Source organism: Aptenodytes patagonicus, chromosome 2 (assembly GCF_965638725.1).
Source record: "Aptenodytes patagonicus chromosome 2, bAptPat1.pri.cur, whole genome shotgun sequence".
Classification (NCBI taxonomy): Eukaryota; Metazoa; Chordata; class Aves; order Sphenisciformes; family Spheniscidae; genus Aptenodytes; species Aptenodytes patagonicus.
This window is the reverse complement of record NC_134950.1, coordinates 63,527,814-63,551,413: the sequence shown is the minus strand read 5'-3', so window position 1 is coordinate 63,551,413 and position 23,600 is coordinate 63,527,814. Positions and strand designations below refer to the sequence as shown.

The window sequence follows — 23,600 nt, the reverse complement described above, 5'->3', positions numbered from 1 at the left end:
GTATTTATATAATGCAAAAGAATAAGAGTATGCTTTTGTCACAGATCATGAATTCATGAATACATTTCTTTTTCTTAAAGTTGGAATATGAAACACAGGCCCAGAAGATATTATTGGCTAATTTAATTTACAAGGAAAACCAGAAAAGGTTGCACTCATTTACAGAGTTCTGGGAATCATCTTTTAAGCAATGTGCATTTCATATAATTTAGCCAAAACTTTAACTTTGGTAGTAAGCTACCCGGCTTCCACCTGCAAATGCAGCTGCCAGTAGAAGGTATGTCAGACTCCAGTTTCTTGCCCTGAGTCTACTTAACACAAGAGCAATCCCTTGGAGCTTAGAACTAAACAAAAATGAAACAAGTCCCTTCATTTAATTCCAAGTAACTCCTCATTAACACACACAATGCAGAAATCACTGCACACACTCTATTTTACCGCTCCATATTGCGCTTTCAAGCTATTTATTCATATACATACGCTATTACAGAAATTTTCAAGAGAAGCAAAGTAAAGTAAGAAATTTGCCTACATGTTACCATGTTGCTTGCAATGGCATGAGAGTAACTGACAAGTGCATTCATAGGGCCTTAAATGCTCCTTTGAACTGTCTGAACTTCTTCGGTGTCCTCTCTCACTCAGCCATAAGTATGTGCACAACCATACATACACAGATATGGACAGACACATTATATGTTCAGATAAATAACTCCTTGGGATTATTCCTTAACTCCTTGGGATTATTCCTTTGAGTAGGTTAACTACCTGAGCAGATTATATGATCTGTTTGGAATCTGTATCCAGTCTATTGCTTGCTTCACCTCACCCCCTCAAATTACTCACCTCAAAGCATAATGCTTTGTGTAAAATTTATTCTCCTTTCCCATCTGTTTTATCCAGTGATCTTCTCTTCTTGTCCAGTAGTTCTGCCAAGTTTACTGAGGCTCAGAGAAATTAAACAACTGGTGCAGGGTCACGTAAGTCTCAGCTCAGCCAAAATTAGCACCAAGAATTAAAAACAGATACATAAGTGCATACAAAGTAGGGAGAAAAAGGTGAAACCTCATCACTTTGAGGGTTGCCGGGGGTTTTTTTGCTACAGATAAGTTTAGGTAAATTTTGGTCCTATCAAGAATAGGTTCTCTTCTCCTTCTCTTCTTCTTCTCCTTTCTCCTAGTAGATCCCTGATGGTGCCATACAACTATCTTTTCACATAGAAAGAGCAAGGTTCATCACAGTTTTTCTCCTCTTGTACCAACCCTGAGGGACAGAGCGTAGAAATGCGCAATGCTGTATCCGATTTTTAAAAAGGGAAAGGCATAAGTAGCTGCTGGTAACTACATTAAACCCTCTGCTAGACAACAAAGACCCACTGTTTGTCGTTTTCTTTCTTGGAAGCTGAGAAAAACAGGACACTAGTCCTTTAAAGTGAAGAAAATTAGCTCCTTTTTCTGTCCTGATTTTTAAACTTTCATGCTTTATGACTGCAAATAACTGCATTTAAAAGAATTGTGTGACATATAATAAGACAAAGGATTTTATGAGGTACTAAAATATTATCTGTATTAATATTACTGTTTGCCTAAGAAAAGAAGTAATAGATTTGAAAAAATGCAAGTAGGATCAGTGCGTGAGGCATAGAAAGGCTTCAGGTTGGCTCAAAAGGTGTTAAGATATAGTTGCAAAATAAAGCATACTTTACTATTAATAATATATGAGGATATAATAATATACTATCTTACTACTAAGGATAGATGAGATTTTAATAATACATAACCTCTATATATTATATAAAGTTTTTTAGTTCTTGTCATCCTCCCAGCTGCGTGCCAACTGCATCATGATTATTTAAAGTATGTATGTTTTTAAGTCTAAGATTTGAAACTTGTAAAAGGTCTGCAGAGGAGAAAAACTTCGAGTTCATCTTTTTTATTCTGTATTTCCCCAGCCCCCCAAAATAATTTGTGTTTAAAATGAAACACTGACTATCACCTCCTGTCCAAAGAATAAGCATCTGTTTCCAACAGATCCCTAAAGAAAGGCAGGAATTTCAGCTGATTGCCACATTTTCACAATATCCGCCCTCTCAAATCAGAATTTGAGATTTTTTTTTTTTTAATCTTTCTTTTACTACATAAAAGATACCTGATTTTTCTTCCTCTAATACTATCAACAGGCTTAGTTCTAAATATGGAGCATTTTCAATTTCAACCTTGAACGGGAACAGGTAATGTGCAAGCATTTATGGTTCTACATGCATGAGACCCCAAATTTTCCTATACCTCCCAGTGTTGCAGATCCTTCTAATATCCTTTTAGAATTAGGAAATTCTTTAATTACTTCCCACCATTTAAAAAAAATCTTTAGTCAAAATCCTTGGTGGTTTTCAGTTTCTCTCCTGCAGAAAAAAACTTACTGTATTTGACATGCCCTTCAGCTTTAGTACTTTTGTACTAAAACGCATTTTCCCTTTGTTCGTTATCAAAATCTATTTATATATTTCCATTGGGAAATATCTGAGACTCATAAAGCAATAAGAAAAAGCACTAATCCATTCATTAGCTGAGTATTTGATCTTTTCCAAGACTATCCAGGACAGAAAAATTAGACTTCACTATTTTTTTCCTACAGCAATGTAATCTTTGAGAGAAAAGTAAGAACCGAAAAAAAAAAAAAGCTGTTTGCTGATAGGTCTTTGAAAACATAATCTCTGAAAAGTCTCCAGAAGCAACCTACAAAATGCCTCAAAGAGAAGAAATAGATATACAGGAGTCAACTTATGAAGCTTAGACATTATTTACATGGATAGTACAATCATCAAACAAACTCAGCCACACACAAGGCGGGGGGGGGGGGGGGGGGGGAGCAAAACCCCTGTAATGTAGTGTTGATAGTCATCTTTATCCAAGATGTCTCCAACCCCTCTAGTAGTGTGTCTTCTCTTTTTTACATGTATACAAAAATGGAAGGATGAATGATTTTTCCCCATTTCTCCCAATTTTTTCTTCATTTCCCCCTAGCTATTTCGTCACCTCTGCAACTTAAAACAAACCAACCAACCTACAATATAACAATTATAACATGACATGAAATAGATAAGTCAGTATGCTTCCAATCAATCATAAGGATAAGCAGGTCAGATTGTTACATAGAGATTTCAATCATTTTCTGTGCCGCTAAATATGCTCATGGAAGCACTGCTTTGACAAGCACAGGAGAAAGAACATAATTTCAGATTTGCTCTTGTTCTTCTTACGTGCTGAAATATTTATACTACACAGATTTTATGTTGGTTCAAATACAAATCTCTCTCTCGGATATGATGTTTTTCAAAGCGTTCAGTGCTAGAATGAATCTGAAGCAGATCTTGAATTAATTTTAACACTGGCTTTGCACCAAAAAAAAGTACAGAAGAGCTTCATGAAAAATCTATTAGATGCTCCAGCTGGGAGCAATCCTTTGCCTTGCAAATGCCAGATTATTTACTGTTCTGTTTAATGTTCCCTTAAAAAAAAAAAAAAAAAAAAGTAACACTTTCCACAATGATCAAGAATGTACTCATCCTTAAAATTCCTACTGACCCCAAAAGATAGAAATAAGAACTGTTAGATAGGATTTCAAGATTTACAATTTCTCACCCAATGTAAAAATGTACGCATAGATACAGAGTCAGACCAAAGACCCTCACAGCTCAATACCGTGGTTGTCCAGTTAGAACCCAATTCTGGAAAAGTTGGCCAGAATGAGAAAAGCATAAATGATCTGCCCTTCAGATGCCCTCCTCGCCATCCTGCGCCATCTTTGCATTTAGCAAATATGGCAAGTATTTCTAACACATGTTCTTGCCCACACACATTCTTAGCACCTAAAACTCCTATGAAAAGGAACTTCACACCTTAAGATCAGCTGTATGAAGAACCTCCTCTTCTTTCTTTTGAACCTGTCCTTCCTTACTTTCACTGTTTTCCCCCTAGATCTTGTTTTGGGAAAGACAATGCATCATTAATCCCAGTTCACACTCAGTACATCGGCTACCTGAAATAATTTCATTGCCCCCGGCCAGCAACCTGCATGTTACTTCAACGGTGGGCTGGTTACGGTGACCCTGAGTAGGTGCATGTCATACTCAGGGCAGGCAGAACATGATTAGCAGCATCAGCTATAAATGGAAGCTCATTTGTCTGCCATATTATTCTTATTCTTGTTACGACAACTCTTGAGAACGCCTGTCTTAAATCGTGAAAAGCCTCCGGCACTAATACATATGCGGAAGATTTCTACAGAGACTTCTAGAAACAAATACTTTATCTACTCTAACTTTAGGATAACTTCCTTCAAGTTGTCAAGCAACAATCATTACCACGCTGCTGAAACCAGACAAAGATTTAACCCCGAGGCCTTGCACGGAGCCCCTTCACAGGGCTGTATGAATCCTGATGCAGCTGGTGGCACGTACACCACCAGCCAACTGAACGATGTTCGTGGTGTTATTTCCCGCCTCTCTCCAATATGAAGGGATAGAATCATAGAATCATAGAATCATTGAGGTTGGAAAAGACCTCTAAGATCATCGAGTCCAACCATCGACCCAACACCACCACCCACTAAACCATGTCCCTAAGTGCCTCATCTACTCGTCTTTTAAATACCTCCAGGGATGGGGACTCAACCACTTCCCTGGGCAGCCTGTGCCAATGTTTCACCACTCTTTCAGGAAAGAAATTTTTCCTCATGTCCTATCTAAACCTCCCCTGGTGCAACTTGAGGCCATTTCCTCTCGTCCTATCGCTTGTTACTTGGGAGGAGAGACCGACACCCACCTCGCTACAACCTCCTTTCAGGTAGTTGTAGAGAGCGATGAGGTCTCCCCTCAGCCTCCTTTTCTCCAGGCTAAACAACCCCAGTTCCCTCAGCCGCTCCTCATAAGACTTGTTCTCCAGACCCCTCACCAGCCTCGTTGCCCTTCTCTGGACACACTCCAGCACCTCAACGTCCTTCTTGTAGCGAGGGGCCCAAAACTGAACACAGTATTCGAGGTGCAGCCTCACCAGGGCCGAGTACAGGGGCACCATCACTTCGCTACTCCTGCTGGCCACACTAGTTCTGATACAGGCCAGGATGCCATTGGCCTTCTTGGCCGCCTGGGCACACTGCCGGCTCATGTTCAGCCGGCTGTCAACCAACACCCCCAGGTCCTTTTCTGACAGGCAGCTTTCCAGCCACTCTTCCCCAAGCCTGTAGCGCTGCATGGGGTTGTTGTGGCCAAAGTGCAGGACCCGGCACTTGGCCTTGTTGAACCTCATACAGTTGGCCTCGGCCCATCGATCCAGGCTGTCCAGGTCCCTCTGCAGAGCCTTCCTACCCTCCAGCAGATCAACGCTCCCGCCCAACTTGGTGTCATCTGCAAGATGTAGAGCTTTAAGTCATAGCTTTAAGAGTATAGCTTTAAGTCATACTGCAGGTTTTAATATGAATATCCCATACAGTAAGCATGTCAGCGGTGCTGCAAGGGCAGCTGGGGAAAACAACACCAAAACGAGCGATCAAAGCTTCGGGAGATAGCGAGTTGCAAGTGATCAGGCTGGGTAAAGCATGGTGGGGGGAGAAGTGTCAGAACTAAGAGTTACAGTGCTGAAGAGAACTGCCACCGCTACACACTCATATATTCTGAGGTAGGTAGGCATGTGAAGAAGTGTCAACACCATAAGGCATAATTATTGTTTTTTTCAAAAGACAATAATGATTTTTAAAACATTGTTACTCTTCAAGTAGATTTCCTTACATTTAAAAACTATATTTTATGACAGAAAGCAAAAATACATAACAATATAATCTCTTTTTTAAAAAGGCAAATTATAAAGCCATTTCTTCAAGTTTTTCTTCTGGGAGTTCAGAGCTATTATTTTTGCAACTATTTTGTTCCCTTGCCTTGCCCTGTACATCACATATTCTATACTACAAAATATTGACAGTTTTACAAGCACAATATTGTTCCAATGATTGAACACACTACCTAAAATGTTAAAAAAGCAAATCTCTACCAAACAAACCTCAATTTCTAAACTGAGCCTGTGCAAAATGTAACTTTCATATTTCTGAAGCAGCAGAGCTGACAACAGTGGGAAAAAACTCAACCACCACCACCCCCGGCAAAAAACCTCTTAGACCCCACCACAAGTTTAATTCTGATATAATTAAATTTATATAAAGTAACCAAATAATTTGGGTATTAACTAGGAGCAGTAACTTATCTAAAAATCAGTCTTTTTTGAGTAAGATTGTCATTGGTTCTTGGAGAGATAACTAATTCACAGAAAGTTACTTGAAACTCAATTTTTTTAAAAATAATTTTTATATTTTCATAATATGTCACTTTTAGATGACAGCATCATTTGTTTGTGTATTAAACAACGATGCCCTAGAATAATTTTTTATCTTGAGCACTGATTTAGTAGTACATAATATATGCCATTGAACTCTAACTAGATTAGCCATACTTGAATAAATCTTAAATGCTGATTATTTTGTTGCAGTTCTTTCATAAACCTTTTACATTCACATTCGTGCACGGCATTCACGTATAAAAGGAAGAATCTGTGATTTTGGGGTAGCTAGAGACAGGGATTTTCTTAAAACAGGCTTTTTTTGTCATTGAACTATGACATCAGCCATGATAGAAAGTTTCCACCTGATGTCTCGTCTCTGCATTTCAGTAGGACAACGCCAGTGAAAGTAATATTTAGTTCTTGTATCGCATTACAGTTGGAAAGCCTTTTTATTATATTAGAATAAAGCATTGTACTAAATTCGTATATTACTGGATTTTTAGAGACAAAGTGGTCTTTAATGATTATGACGGCAATTACCGTTTCTGAAACAAAAGTCTTTCAGTCTAACATTGTGCTTCTTGACTATCCATAGGAAAGTGTCTGTTGTAGGATTCCATTTAAAATCAATTATACTTGAAAATTTATTGAGGTCAGTGTTCATTTGAAGATGTGACGGTGCCAAATTTATTTTTTTTTTCTTCACATGTAAGGACATGTTTTCCAAAATTAACAGGTTGAAGAAAAATAGAATTTAATTTTTTTTTTCCCAAATACCACTGTTAATTGGAGAAAAGGTAACGATCTAATTATGAGAGGCTACAGCTTTCATTCAAAGTATTCAATTATCTTCATAAGAAACTTGGATATACAGTAAATTAAGTACCAAAAAACGATGGTGAGGTTATCTACACTTTCAGCATTATATTAACCCACACGAGTAGTTAATTAGCTCCCAACTAAGATGATTCTTTGATGAGTACTTCCTAACATCTAACTGGTGTGAAGATGTTAACGATGTCAATATTAAATTTCACATAACAGCCTATAATCAGACCAAAAAATTTCCCACTGAAAATACAGCAACAGTAACAATTTCCGTCCTCCTATCATTTCTTTGGTTTGGATTCATCCTTTGAAACTGAAAAGATACGTGAAGAGAAAGAAAACATAAGGGAAGTTAGAAAACTTGAAATTGGTCATTGATTGTCACAGATGAGTGACAAAAAGGAGCAAGTGTGCTATGGACCTGCACTTTGATGTCTTTCACCTTCAATACAGCCTAGAAAGACAGGAGTTTCTCAGAACATTGCCAACCAGCAGCATACTATCATGGCAAGATCTGAAAAAGAAGTCAAGGGGTAAAAAGGAACTCACGTATGAGAGGTCGTATCGCCCGTGGACTCTCTCAATGCAGGCAGAAAACACAGCAGGATTGGCACCTTTCGTTTTCAGGAACAACAGAAGTTACATTCTTTTGTCTGGGATTTTGGAATTTCCCCAACACCACCTCCATTCAGCAGAGCTAAGCAGAAGTTTTCATCTTGACAAGGTACACCACCTCAACAGGGATGGTTTTCAGTTTTGCTGGTGTCCCCACCCTTTGGTGTTCCCATGCAGAAGTTAAAAAAAATATATATGAAAAGATAACGGAATGAATTTCACAGACTTTTGATGTTGCCAATCTAAACATTTTCCAAACTTTAGACTCATAGAACTACAGAGTATCTTAGAAGTTGTTGCACAATAAAGTCTTGAAGCTGAGACTTTTGGAGGTTTCAGCATCATAAGACTGACTGAAAATACGACTCACACAAAACAGTTCAGGTAACTTTTCCATTAGCTCAAAATGGGACTGTTTAAACCAGAAACAGTTTCGCTTCAGACAAGATCGGGTTTGAGGAAGGTTAGAACATTCACAAGTTCATTTATTTTCTTCTTGGAGTGATACAGGACAGCCAGCCAGGGAAGAAAGGTGTTCTGAAAGAAAATATAAAGTATGCTTTTCAATGAAAACCCAAGTTTGTAGCGGTGGACACAGAAAACCTTTTGACAATCCAAACAAACTCCAACCAGAAACTGAACAAGACAGCTGCTGTCTCCTGATGGAAGCAGAGGGCTGGGACGGAGCTGGCATGTTGAATGCGGGCTGTAGGAAAGCAACACTGCCAAAAAACCTCTTCAGCCCAGATACCCGCTTGGCTGACATGACGTGGTCAAACACAGAAGCATCCAGTGACAGTCTGAGAAATTCAAGAGGCATTTTTCCTTTCTTAGTTGAAAGGTGTGTAACTGAAAAGACAACACGTCATTAAGAAATAGATATGATGCTGATCACATGATGACAGATGCCCTAGCTATTTCATGAATAATTCTGGAAAATAGATTTGAATTACTTCCTCCAACTATTTAAGCAATATTTCCTATCTGAATAGCTGGAACCAACAGGGGTTGCTTTCAAGAAACTGCCCTTTTTACAGCAGCAGGCTCAGCAGAGAAGAACGCAATGCCCCATCACAGAAAATTGGAACTGCAGCTAAAGAATTTTGCAAGTGAAAGTTAAGAAAATGAGACATTTTGAAGAACAGATGAAAACGTAGGAGCAATTGTGTCTGATGTTAAGTTTTACAAAACTTGTGTTACGTTTGCTACAGCTCCTCTTCGTTTCACGGTATGTTGACTCTTCCCTCCACAACACATAATTGCCCAAATGGGCCTTGAGCTCTCAGTGTCAGGCGTGGTCCATACTCCGTCATGCATCCTTCCTCCACGTGCATCCAAACTTACTCATTCTCACTCACTGAAAGTGAGACACATCTCATTTATCTTTCCTTCCTCATTCTACGCAAGGAAAGATTAAGCCTGTTTCATGAGGGCTGGTGCCCTGCCTAACCCAACCCTCAGCAGCACTATCTTCGAAGTTTGCACTTAAAGAGATTCAGTAGTCTACCGACAGCATGTGGCAAGTTGGCCTGGGAGAGTCGCAGACTCCCTGCTCAGGAGGCAGAACACCTCCTATTTCTGAATCGTTCCTCAAAAACAAACCACCATTGCCTCCACTCCCTACAATATCCTATTCCTACTTTACATGGCTTATACAAGAAACGGTAGGTATTACCTTACCAGAAAAGTCAAAGATGTGCATACTAATGTCACAAGGGATGCTAAAATGCTCAGCTGAACCTTAGCCTTTGAAAAGGAAAAAAACAGAAAAGCAGAGACTGCAAGCGAATTGCACATGCTGGAGGGAAGCGATCGAACATTGTTTCCTAAATATTAAGGATTTCTACTAGATCTTACAGGTTTGTAATCTTTGAGGTCTTCTCTTTATTGCAGAGGATGACTTTAAGTTCAAAAAAGACAAATGTAAGGTCGTGCACCTGGGAAAACATAATCCAGAAGTGCAGCACAGGCTGGGATCTACCCAGCTGGGGAACAGCTCTGTGGAAAGGGACCTGGGGGTCCTGATGGACAACAAGGTCAATATGAGTGAACAGTGTGCTGCTGCAGCAAAGAAAGCCAACAGGATGCTGGGTTGCATCAACAAGGGCATCACCAGCAGAGATAAAGTCGTCATTATCCCACTCTACTCAGTGCCAGTCAGGCCACACCTGGAATACTGTGTTGAGTTTTGGTCCCCGCTATACAAAAAAGATGTGGACAGGCTGGAGAGGGTCCGGAGAAGGGCCACAAAGATGATCAAAGGACTGGGAAGCCTGCTGTGTGAGGAAAGGCTGAGAGAATTGGGTTTGTTCAGCCTGAGAAAAGAAGGCTTAGGGGAGACCTTATCACCATGTTCCAGTATTGAAAGGGTGGCTAGAAGATGGAGACTCCCTTTTCACAAGGATTCACATGGAAAAGACGAGGGGTAATGGGTACAAGTTACTCCTGGGGAGATTCTGATTGGACACAAGAGGAAAATTTTTCACAATGGGAACAATCAGCCATTGGAATAATCTCCCCAGGGAAGTGGTGGATTCCCCAACATAGGACACTTTTAAGATTTGGCTGGACAGGGTGCTGGGCCATCTTGTCTAGACCGTGCTTTTGCCAAGAAAGGTTGGACCAGATGATCCCTGAGGTCCCTTCCGTGGTATTCTATGATTCTATGACTTAATTCACCTCCCCACCCCCAAGCCCTGCCTTTGTGTCTTGGTACAAGGGTTACGTTATCAGATGTACAGCAGGCTTTCTGTATCTGGCAGTGTCTTAGCGTTTCTCTTCCACTCTCACAGCTATGAAGCTGACTGAATGCGAGGTAGAAATAATTAGGATTACAGGCATCTTGACTATAAACATTTCATCCCTGCCTGGATCATGCTAGGTGGCTTTAAAACTAACTCTTACTCACCTTTCACCACTTACCAACAAAATATTTGAGGATAAGTTTATTTCTCCCCAAATTTTCTGGAGTGAATAGAACGAATGTACAGAAAAGTATCATGCAGACTTAACAACAAACTCCAGCAAGATCCCCCATGAACCACACACCATACTGAGCATGCAATACTAGCCCCAGCAGTAGGAAGTAGAAGGCAGTTTTCTCTTAAATGGCAAAAACTATGAATTATTTCTGGTTACTGTTTTAGGAATTAAGTTACAGAATACATAGAAAAGTACATATCAGCTGTGGACAATATGAACAATAACTACTCACTACCAAGGTTGGGTTTTTGTTTGTTTTTTTAAAAAAACCAAAACCAGTTATAACCAAGACCTAAGGAGCAGGTAGCATTTTCTTGAATTTGAGTAGTGAGTCAATAAGTCACAACTACATGAAAACACGTGAACAATTGTGCATATCTTTTGTAACATAGAAATTGTTTATCCTTGATCTTCTGCTTTATTTGTGTGATTTCCCAGGGTTTAAAATGCCATTCCCTTTTTAAAGTGAATCTAGGACAGCATCAAGTGAATATATGAAGATAAACACCATATCAAATTTTTTACTTTGGAACTAAGTAAGAACTATTTGCTTGCTTGGAAGCCAAGAGATGGTCTATTAACTTTGAAATGAAGACTTTTGTAATGAATTCTGTAATTTTTTTAAGGAAGAAAAAAAATTATCAACAAGTTAACTTACGGTATTGCATGCAGGCCTTTTAAAAATCATATTCTAGTTATGTTCTGGCAATTTTTCTTCTTGCTTTGAAAAGTAGGAATTAATATAATTGGTACGTAGAAATGTTTTGAAAAGTCAACTAGCAGGGGTAAAAAAAAAATATACAGAACAGTTTAAATTGTAACCATTAAAATTTAAATGTTTAAGTCAGATGCCCAGATTTTACAGTGTCTTTCAATGGTTTTGTTTTAGAACGTCATTAAGGTATAGAACACTCCACAAATCTTTTTGTGAATGAAATTTTTATTTACACACTGTATCCAGAAGCAGATACATAAATCCTTATACAATTATTTTTCAAAAATGTGCAAGAAATTACTATAATTTTGTTTACAAACCAAAACACATTAAAATCAATGGACTTTGGATAATTCACTCTGTGGCGTGCTTAGTACAAATAGTGCACACCAGGTCTGAAACAGAGAAAAGTGTAAACTACAGCAATCTGGATTGCAAGTATTAACTTCATGGCACTCCATCATCACTACAAAAATTCTTTAACCCAACATGTATTCATACAAAATTCCTTAAGAATTTTTCATTATCTGTGTAGAATTTAGAACACACTCCAGATACAACAATGCCGTATTTCCCTTATTATGAACTACCATCTAGCCCATTTTTTATTTATAAAGAATGCTTGCAATTTCTGTTCTTTGCAGTTGTAAAAAGATTTTAAGAAATTAAATTGGCAATCATTAATTTATCCATAGCTTAGCTCAGAATTTGAAAATTTAGTAACAAAGAAATACTTATCAGAATCATAGCCCATATATTGCTGGTATGGTGTTTTAAATTTATAATTCCAGTATTCACATAGATGAAATGCATCAAAACAAAACCTGCGCAGATTTCACTTAGCCCAGCAGTCAATATTCACAGAAAGAAATTGGCTTTAACAAAATGTAAAGTCAGCTCATCTGAGAACAAAGAGTTTGATTAATAATTGCATTTCTGATCCTTCTGACAGAAAAACATTTTGGTAAAAAGGTGGCATTCACTATGTCAACAGCAGGATAAGTGCTATATCCTTCAAACGGATCAAAATACAAATCACTTTCAGTTGTTTATAACACTGGCTTACAAAAAAAAGACCCACAGAGGAAATTGTGCAAATTTATTTTACTATTTCCAAATACAAGGTGGTGTTTTACTCTTCTAATTGGTAAAACAATGTTATCAATAACTTCAATCATTTCAGATGCTCCAAAAAAGTTTTATTTCAAAGTTTCATTTTCAAAAACATTTTTTCACAATTCGATTGCATAAAAAGCATACCTTTCGAACCCTTAAACTGTTGTGCTGAATAAATAGCCATATTTCTACTCTATAAGGACCATAGTTATCTTTTATTCCTAGTGTATCTACTTCCAAAGGTCCCCAAAATATCCTCGATCATTCTCTGTTTATTTATCAAGGACACTTTGTTCCTCTAATTTTCATGAAGCAGAAGTCAACACAATTTTTGTGGTTACTTCGAGTACTTCTAAATTGCCTCATAACTAAATGTTACTGTGTTTCTTTTATATTAAACTTTATTATAAGAAATTGTAAGTATCTTTAATGTTTTCAAAGTCATTTTTCTGTGTTCCTTCTGCTGGCTGGCCAGTTACCTCAGCATGAAACAATACTGTGAGGGTCTGATTAATGAAACCTGTAAAAATAAGTATTTGTGTCTACTTATTACTGATTTAAAGTATTTTGAGCTTAGTAGAAATATCACCATTTTTTATTTAGAAACAAAGTGCTATATCGTTCTTGCATCCTAGGCCTCAACCACTTTACAGTGTTCCTTTTGTGGAAGCTTTTTGGGGGGGGGAAATCATCGATGAAGTTAACTTGACCTGATTAAGATCGCAGATGAAGAACACAGCAAGGAAGGCAATTCAAAAACTGGATAGCTGAACCAAAGTTTTTAAAAAAAAAAAAGCATCAACACGTATGAGTGAACAAACTGAAATTTATAAAGGCATGGGCAAGAAATTTAGCATGTGTGTTCTTGCATGTTTTTCAATTCAGCAATAAGACCAGGATATTATAGCTTCAACTATTTAAGTTTCAATGCAATGACTGCTAAATTAATGCATGTGGTGTAGTATAAACATATGTTTAATGCATTCAATAGTGGTATTAAATGGCAAAGAAAATATTCAATATACTATAATCTTTCAAAGATTCTGTAGAATGCATAGGCCCTCTAGCTTGTACAGGGAAAGAATTTTTGAAGTGAAGAAAATGCCAGAGGTTTTCTTCCAAAAGTATGCATCTGAAATCCATAAAAGTGATTTTCTTTTCCTCCCCACAGACAGAATCAGAACACTGTACCATACAATAGGTTATTGTGCCTTTTTGAATAAAGTTAGTGATCCTGATTCGGGGGGGAGGGGGATTTGGGAGGAGGAAGTCAGTAGAGGGAAAAAAGAAAACAGAATTCACACTTGCATACATATATCTCACTGGCAGAGCCAACAAATTATGCATATAGACTGCTCTAGATTTTTTTTTTTAAGTTTAAAACTTTATCAGACTAAAGAAGAAATCCTTATTCTCTCTCCCTTAAAAGCAAAGGCAGCCTTTTTCTACCTTTTTCTTTTTTTTTTTTTAGTTAAACATTATGGTCAAAAAATAAATTAAAAAAATATAAATTTAGTCTATCAATTCAGGCAACCCAAGATGTAGTGCTATTGCACCACCTTGCAGCAATACTATATTCATTACTAAAGACTCATTTCAGGGGGCAAAAGGCTAGATTAAACAAGGAGAAGAAAATGACCTAAACAAGAAAGCTGTATCAAAGAAGAACAGCCTTTTCTAAGCTGATGTTTACTGACTAGCAACTCCTTCCAGAGATGGGGAAGATGACATTCTAAAATACAAAACGGGGGCAGAGGCAGGCAAAGCAAGCCTCCCTCCCAAGCCAGCCATGACCCCTTTAACAAATATCTCATAAAAGTGATAGAATCATGGGGGGAAAAACCTGAAACAAAACAGGAAAATGCCATAGATTAACCCTGCATGACGAAAATATTAGTGTAGAACCTGTACTCCCCCACTGAAAGTCTTTTTTTTTCCCCTACAGAAGGTTAGAATAACTGTAAGCTTTTCAAATGCCAGAATCTTTGACAGATATCATAAACATTTACTTAATTGATTCAATATTTCATATGTCAAAACGTATTTCATGACAGTAAACTGAAACATTTTCTGCAGTCAATGTATATCCAAACCTCTTTTCCCCATAATTTCAAAGGCTATGAGAACATAGCTTTAGAGATGCATTTTAAGTATCTTCCATCCAAAATGTTATCAAGTCCTGTTCCTTCCTCCCCAAAGGATATCCAAAAAAAAGGGGAAAACAATACAAAGGACATTAGTGTATTACTGCATTTCTGAAGTGAAAAAATGCAGAAAATTATAAAGTTTCAAGTAGTTTGAATATATATTGTAGAAATCGTCCTATCAGAAGTTTTACCCCATCCCTAAAATGGCTTATCAATTTATGTTCCCATAATAAAAATTCCTAGAGTCTTCCTACAAATCCAGGAAATTCCCCACCCCCACCCCCCCTCCCCCCAAGAGGAGGTAGGAGGGAAAAGGACAGAAAGAGGGGACCTGGTAGGTGTTCATTTATTTAACTAATAGCATGATTTTAAAAGGTACTATTTGACAAGGCCCCAATATCGCAATTTCCTTATAGGTACTACACATCAACTTTCACAGACTTTTTTTTTTTTTAAAGGCCATTTTTAGAAGGACAAAATACTGAGACAAGAAGAAAGCTGAACCAACCTTCTCAAACACAAAATAGTGTACAGACAATACAAGGCTTAGGAGAAAGGTGTTTTTTTTTTCCCAAAGATACGCTGCATAACCATGTTCTTATCACACAGCTCTGTCTATAAGTTCTACATCAGGGCATATCTCTATAGAAATTTATAATTAAGATACTAGAAAATTTTTTTTAACATAGATGTAAATTCTGTAATTTAGAATACCAATATGTTTTTTATCCACGATCATTTTTTGTTTAAACAGGCTATTTTAAAGGAAAAAAAAATTCCATTCAACAAGTTTCATTTGACTTTTACTTATGGTTGAATACACATGAAATGTGCTTTCAATGCATAAAAATCACAGTGGATAGCAGCAAAGGACTTGGGGGAAATTAAGGAGAATTTTATCATTCACATTGTGATTAATCTGCACATTGATGAAAGATAGCTATTTCACACTTCTAAAAATAAACTTGAGATCATTCTTTCAAAAAAAAAAAGCCCCCAAAATACACAAAAAACCCCAAAACAAACATAAATCCAAATGCATTACTTTTCTTTTACACACAAAAATGAAATATTTTTATGGCAGCAAAAGATTTTGATAATAATGAAAGTCTGTAAACTGTAATTCAATCTCTTTTTGTTGTTGTTGTTCCCAAAGTGCAAGATGCAAGATTCCCATAAGCTTTCAGTAGTGCTTTTCCTGTAAGTAATCCTTCATTTTGTTTGGCAAAGGCAGTTTCTGAATCAGGTCTATTCTGGTGTACTGACGTATTACAAAACGACACAGATATTGTAAAGAACGCACCTGCATAAACCGAGATACTGGATTTGTCAGTCTCACTGGGTAAGTTGCAGATCCAGGCAGTCGGGATCTCGAATAGCAGAAAGCTCCATTTTCAGAGTCCCTGATTGAATGTTCAATTAAGTCAACTATAGATGTATGTCCCTCCACATCTGGTTGTTCATAAAAGCTAAACCTACCATTTGAGTGTTCAATTCTAGTGTGAAGAGTTTTTCCATGGGAACGAAAACTCAAACTTAAAAGATAACGATCATCAGAACTATCTCGAACAAGAAACGAGCCATCAGGCACATTAGCTAATTTCCCCTCTGCCTCCCAACGTGTAATGGGGCCCCAGTACCACCCTTGTTTCGCAAGCTTTTTCAGTTCTTCTGTGAGACTTGTCACAACCATAGGACCACTGTTCTGTACAGAATCATAAACTCTTCCAACTCCAGGGGCAGTGTTAGGATCAAAATTCAAATGGCAGCGCATACTTTCAGCCACGTGGGCATCTGTGCCATTCAATCCACTGAAGTTCCTTTGGATTTGATTATTCTGCATTGGAGGTAGCAAAGGTGAGAGTGGAGGGACATCGCTGTGATTAACTCTTGGGCTTTGCAACATGACTCCTGTGGTACCAATCAACAAACCATTCACCGTCTGGTCCACAAAGATATCTGGTGCAACGACTACATCCTGATCCACTTGGCTCTCTTCTTCATGGAAAGCATTTCCCCCCACTTGAGAAGAAACAGTTGAAACTTCCATGGGTGAGGAACTATCCAGACAGTAACTACGTGATCCTTCCAAAGGATACATTCCCTCATCTAAAGGCACAGTATACTGAATGTAGTCCTGAGGCATTAATCCAATAACTACAGGCACATGTTCATCAATATGAAGATGCAAGTCCCCGTTCTGAGATTCTGTATTTTTTAATGCATTGTTTTGTTCCTGGAACACGTTGTCTGACTGCAAGTCATGGAAGTCCTTTCGAACGCCATTCAGTGCTGGGCTTGGATTAGAGGAATGGACCAAGGCCTTGACTTTCACTTCCATTTTGATGCAAGTCTCTTCTGAATTTGTAGGTCGAAGGGGCCACGGAGTTGGACTGTAATGGTGATTACGGAGGGAAGTGGATCTCAGAGGTCTTTGAGCTCGCACATCTTTGAAGGTTATTGGAGCAGATGAAGAAGAAAAGGTGTCATCATCTGCAGAGCTTACAGATGGTGTGCTGCCTTTGCCTTTCTGTTTTTGTTTTGCCGAAAGCCTCCTTTTTAACGTACCCATTAAGCTTTCACTTTTTGATCTATTTTTGCCTCCTTTTTCATCTTCACTATTGACTTCACAGCTAGCCAAATCTTTACCATAGCAGCTGCCAAACAAGGAGTCATCTTTTCCAAATTCACTTAACGATGGCTGCTGAACCACTACAAAGTCGCTTTCATCTTTACTTTTATTTAAGTTAAAGGACTTGCGAATTGTTTTGAGACTAATTTTCTTCATTATGACAAGTTACCAAGTCTGGCTGATCAGCAGTGCTTGTGGTGATATAGCCCTAACACATGCAGAGCAGCTTCTGCTTCATTTATGTGTTTTATCCAGCCTCATTTAACTTCAAGAGCCATTTCCTGGAAACAAATAAAAAACAATTAACTTCACAAAAGAAATATTTTAAAAATTATCCATAAGGGTTTCCCCCTCTCCAAACAAAACAGAAATTGCAGTACTTAAATAACGGGCATCAAATAAAAGTAAATATAGAGAGCTAATTTGGAAAGGAATCAGGCTCAAAAAAATGAATCTGCTACATCTGCCTTGGAAATTTCCACAACTTTTTTCTGCTTTTAGCATGCTATTTTTTTAAATATGCACACATTACATCAAACTCATAGGCATACATATTTAATGCACGTATATAAAATTTTCAAGCACAGAAACACCCCTCTCTTTCAGAAGGCTCCTAAAAAAATCCCCACAAAAATAACTATAGAAGATAAAACTATAGAAGATATTCTATCCGACAGGATTCCTACATACAGGTTAAACTGTTATTAGTCCTAAAAACTTGGTCTTACAAGGTCATACTTTCTTTACGCAGGGAAGTCGAGCGATATTCAAATAGTTACATCATTACAGGAAAACTAACTCCAGTCAAAAACCAGAAATTAACAGCAAAGTAACATCTGTTTAGAGCAAAACATAGAAGTCCCCCCTCCTGAATTTCTATGAAAGAAAAGTGATTTCCAAACTCCTTTAGGTATAGCGGAGGTCACATCACAGGCTCTCCTTGCCTAGTACTATTACAGCTTTTCTTTCTCCAGTACTTCTGCCAAGACTAAGTGAACACATCTGCTCAAGTCCCAGTCAACTCCTCACACCTGGCGCCTTCTGGAGTCCTGTACCCACCCCCTCCATAAATTTGACTTTTCAGCTTTTTTTTTTTTGTTCGGGGTTTGTTTTTTTGGGTTTGGGGTTTTTTGGGGTTTTTGTTTTGGTTTTGGGGTTTTTTTTTTAAATTTTTAGTGTCTGTTAGACCTTCCAAAGCAAGCAGCTCTGCAGAGAGCGGAAGAACAAGAAGGGAAAGAAAAGAGAGGGAAGTTGCTGCTGCCACAGAAGTAGGTACTACAGTTAGTAGTAGTCATTTTTCCATGTACCTCCAAATACATGTTATGTTAGCAGCACAAACTGCAGCAGTAAGCCTGGCACCAGGCTAAGCATGGCAAGCTGGAGGAGTCTAAGAATCTTTCAAGTGATCTTCCAAGTTTGGGAGGCTGAAGGGAAAGTAAAACAGCCCTTATGTACACACTTCCCACTTTTCTCCCATGGTATCACAATATAAGCAACTGAGAAAAATAGTACAATGACCTGAATTAAGTTTAGTTGATAAAATATGATTTTCTTAAATAACCATTCAAAAATAGCATAAATGCATGTAAGTAAAATGATTACTATAATGAAACAGCAGTCCATTGACTATTACTTGTCCAGCCCAACTTTTGTGGTCTTCAAGTACACAAAGGCTAAAGGATCTTATCCAAAGCAAACTAAAAGACAACGTAAGGCATCTAAGGATTCTGAACTTCAAAATACCTTGAAAAATTTTAAGTAAAGCCCTGCTGCTTGGGGGGTTGAACACCGTTCTCAAAAACAGCAGAAGCACTTAAGCTTGATTTACTTGGATTTGTACCCGAGTCTTATCTTCAAATTCCCTACACTATCTGCATCACCCTACCTCAAAGACCTGTTCTGTCTTTGCCATAACCTCCAACATTTCCCAGGTCCATCTTTAGAGTACCATCAGCTCTTCCCATTTCCTTTTCTTAATTACCAAACTAAACAGCAATTTCCTTTCCTTTCTCTCAATGGGGAGAAACTAAAAGGTTTCTCTTCTGCCTGTAAACCGATTTACTTGCCATCAGCAAAGAACATGCCCAAAAAACTTGTTTCCTAAACAAACAAAAAGATTAAGAACCAACTCTTGCTATAAATGAATATTAAAACCTTAAAAAACAGGACCAATATTTTATTAGAAGTTCACTGCTTATTTTCCACTTTTAACATGACTCCTGTGGTACCTGAGCTCTGACACCTTAAAAAAACGTATTCCACTTACGCAATTTGAAGATGAGACTGATACATGCATATGTATTTTCAAAGGTTAAGACATTACTTTTATATTCCTTTTCTTATGACAGATACATGCAGAATCATAACATTTCATGTTTTAAAATACTGATATTTAATATAAGCTCCATATGTTTGGAATAATTGGGAAATATGGAAGTACTGAAAACCAAACGTGAGCAGAATACATTTAGTGGGTTTTAGATGCCTGAAATCTGGCGTAACAGAATAACAGACAAAGTACAGTAATTAAGAAAAAGCTAGATACAGATAAAGGGAGAGTTACATGTCAATTAAAAGTAGACTCGAAATGCCTTGTTGACCTTTATTCCTAAACCATTTGGATTTTGCTACCTTACCAATCTACAGTACTCTTTTCATCGCATGTAACTAAATGAACCTACAAAATGATTGAAAAATATAACTTCAGGATTCTACACTGCTCCTAAACTGACAAAGTCAGAGTGTTTGTTCATTCGATAAATTTAACTGTGCCTTTGTGTATGTAGTACCAGAAGCCTGGGAACCCTCACATTAGCCCCACTTGTGAAATCCGCAATGTTCTCCAACTGCTCTAACATCCACAAGCTGATACTATTTCCACTTTACCAGATACGTTTCCCCATCCTTGTGGGAAGTACATCATACTGTTTGCAATTCCTAACCCTAAAAAAGCAAGCATGAATAAAATCTGCCTTCTAAACTAGGGAGAAAAATAAAATAACATTATCACATTGCTGATTGAGGAGAGAACATTTATAGAGTCCCAAACTGTCTGGTTCACCAATTATTTTTTTTATTGGTGTGTTTCAAAAGAGTAAGTTACCTAAAGTTTGACTGAAGGAACTAACTTCAGCTTCTCCATAACTAAAAGACTAAGCGAGTCACTTGAACGAACAGATTTTTATCACGTACTAGTCCTTCTGTAGCAAAATGTGGGTTTTTTACAAATGAAAAACCAAAATCTAAAAATAATCTCAACAGATAAATCTCTATGCCAGCATATAGAGAAGTCAAAATTTTGTACTTTCAGAGTGACTACTGAGCCCACTTGAGCACAAAAGTATTTTACATCTGTCAGCCTACCTTAGTAGCCAATATCTTTATCAAGCAAAATGCATGATTGTCCAAATGCACGATTCATTACTTCTATCATTGTAACATTTCATATAAAGAAATAATAAAAGTTCAAATATAAACCACAAACAACATGCATATATCCAGAAGTCCAGCTCATTCATCCAGGAAAAGACAATAACATCTAGTGAATGACAGTCTGGGTCAAAGCTCTCTGAAGTAAACTGAACACGCCTACAGATGAGAGCAAGCCTCTAAACCAGTCTTCCATATGAGAACCACTCTACTTTATGACATCTCTTACACAGGAGATGCAGAAGACAGGAGAAAGCAAATATACCCTGAAGTCAAAATACCCTAACTGATCCAGATACTCTTCTTTCTTTGCACGTACTTAAAAAAACTACCAGTAATTCTGCATTGCATATTAATGTGTTTAAAAGCGCTGTATAAACAGCCCTCAATATAAGATGCACTCATACACTTGCAAGTGTAGAATTTTCCACTGTCTACATCTAGAAGAGCTGAAACAGAAGAGCCCAGCATGCACCCCCTTCCTGGAATACATTAAAATGAGCTACTCAACTTCTTCACAACCCTCAGCACTGCAACAGCTTCGCTAGTATTTTGTACGAATTATGGCACCACTGAAGTCTCCCACTGATGTGCTCTTCCAGTGCCATCTGCTGTACAGTGAATTTAGACAGCCTAACTAGAGACACCTGTAGAAATTCTGCTGGCAGGTATTTGTGACTCTAAACAGGCTCTGAACTATGCCAATGTACTCCCAAAGCCTGGTGGCTACGTATGCAGAAATACCTGGAACACAGAGGTGTTGTGTGTGAGAGAATGAGATGGTAACACACAGAATGAAGAGTCAGAATGAAATTCTGACTTAGGAACTTACATCACAAATTCTGCATCTTGAAATCTTTAAAATTACGCAGGTTGACAAAACACAGGCCTCCTGACAAAAGCTACCTGGACTACCAGATTACTACCCAGCAAACACCATGGTCTCCTTTGTGTTCATAAAAAAAATAATCAAAACTAAATTTGCGCGCCTCATTTTGAAGTGAAGAACAACATGTACTAATCACATACAAATGTGAAATTATTAGCGAAGAGATTTAAAGCTAAAACTTTACTCTGCAGGCTGCTTCTCAGAAATCTGAAGAGCAGGTCACGCAATCATATATTAATTATTATGGTGGCCAGCACCGATTTATGAAACACTATGAAAGCTTAAAAACAGTTTGTGCAAATCTAGTTTGAATATTCAACACTTCAAAGTAGTTTCAGTTTGATGCTACAAAAATGGTTTCAATGGACTATAATCACATAGCTATCTCAATGCAGTGTTTGCAAAAGTACACCAACAAAAAGTTTGATTATTTGTATTTATATGGCCTTTATTCTTTTTTTATCTTTTTCACACTTTTCGGTTAGGTGCACTCATTTCCAGGGACAAATACTATAAACAATGTTGCCAGAATACACTACCACAAAACTAAAACAGCATTAACTTTTAAGAGTTGGGACAGAAACCACCATACTGGAAACAGAGCAAAATACAACTCATGGTTGAATGAAGAATCCGGCCTAGCCAGCATGGATTCATGAAAGGCAGGTCCTGCTTGACCAACCTGATCTCCTTCTATGACCAGGTGACCCGCCTAGTGGATGAGGGAAAGGCTGTGGATGTGGTCTACCTGGACTTCAGCAAGGCCTTTGACACTGTCTCCCACAGCATTCTCCTCGAGAAGCTGGCGGCTCACGGCTTAGACAGGTGGACTCTGCGCTGGGTAAAAAAACTGGCTGGATGGCCGGGCCCAGAGAGTTGTGGTGAATGGAGTTACATCCAGTTGGCGGCCGGTCACGAGCGGTGTTCCCCAGGGCTCAGTACTGGGGCCAGTTCTGTTCAATATCTTTATCGATGATCTGGATGAGGGGATTGAGTGCACCCTCAGTAAGTTTGCAGACAACACCAAGTTGGGTGGGAGTGTTGATCTGCTCGAGGGTAGGAAGGCTCTGCAGAGGGACCTGGACAGGCTGGATCGATGGGCCGAGGCCAACTGTATGAGGTTCAACAAGGCCAAGTGCCGGGTCCTGCACTTCGGCCACAACAACCCCATGCAGCGCTACAGGCTTGGGGAAGAGTGGCTGGAAAGCTGCCTGGAGGAAAAGGACCTGGGGGTGTTGGTTGACAGCTGGCTGAACATGAGCCGGCAGTGTGCCCAGGCGGCCAAGAAGGCCAATGGCATCCTGGCCTGCATCAGAAATAGTGTGGCCAGTAGGAGCAGGGAAGTGATGGTGCCCCTGTACTCGGCACTGGTGAGGCCGCACCTCGACTACTGTGTTCAGTTTTGGGCCCCTCACTACAAGAAGGACGTTGAGGTGCTGGAGTGTGTCCAGAGAAGGGCAACGAGGCTGGTGAGGGGTCTGGAGAACAAGTCTTCTGAGGAGCGGCTGAGGGAACTGGGACTGTTTAGCCTGGAGAAAAGGAGGCTGAGGGGAGACCTCATCGCTCTCTACAACTCCCTGAAAGGAGGTTGTAGCGAGGTGGGTGTCAGTGTCTTTTCCCAAGTAACAAGCAATAGGACGAGAGGAAATGGCCTCAAGTTGCGCCAGGGGAGGTTTAGATTGGATGTAAGGAAAAATTTCTTTCCTGAAAGAGTGGTGAAACATTGGAACAGGCTGCCCAGGGAAGTGGTGGAGTCCCCATCCCTGGAGGTATTTAAAAGACGTGTAGATGAGGCGCTTAGGGACATGGTTTAGTGGGCATGGTGGTGTTGGGTTGACGGTTGGACTCGATGATCTTAGAGGTCTTTTCCAACCTCAATGATTCTATGATTCTATGATTCTAAGAATTGGCTTTTAAAAAT

The 23,600-nt window shown here is 38.6% G+C and overlaps 1 protein-coding gene across 2 annotated transcripts in view; it reads right to left on the bottom strand.

Moving 5' to 3' along the window:
• Positions 1 to 15,054: 15,054 nt before the first annotated feature.
• SOCS6 (suppressor of cytokine signaling 6) overlaps positions 15,055 to 23,600 on the bottom strand; it is a 28,446-nt gene continuing 19,900 nt past the window's right edge. For both annotated transcript variants that reach the window (XM_076330066.1, XM_076330065.1), the window contains exon 2: positions 15,055 to 17,642. In XM_076330066.1, coding sequence (XP_076186181.1) covers positions 15,913 to 17,517 — 1,605 coding nt within the window. In that variant the 5' untranslated portion in view covers positions 17,518 to 17,642 and the 3' untranslated portion in view covers positions 15,055 to 15,912. The remainder of the gene's footprint in view (positions 17,643 to 23,600) is intronic.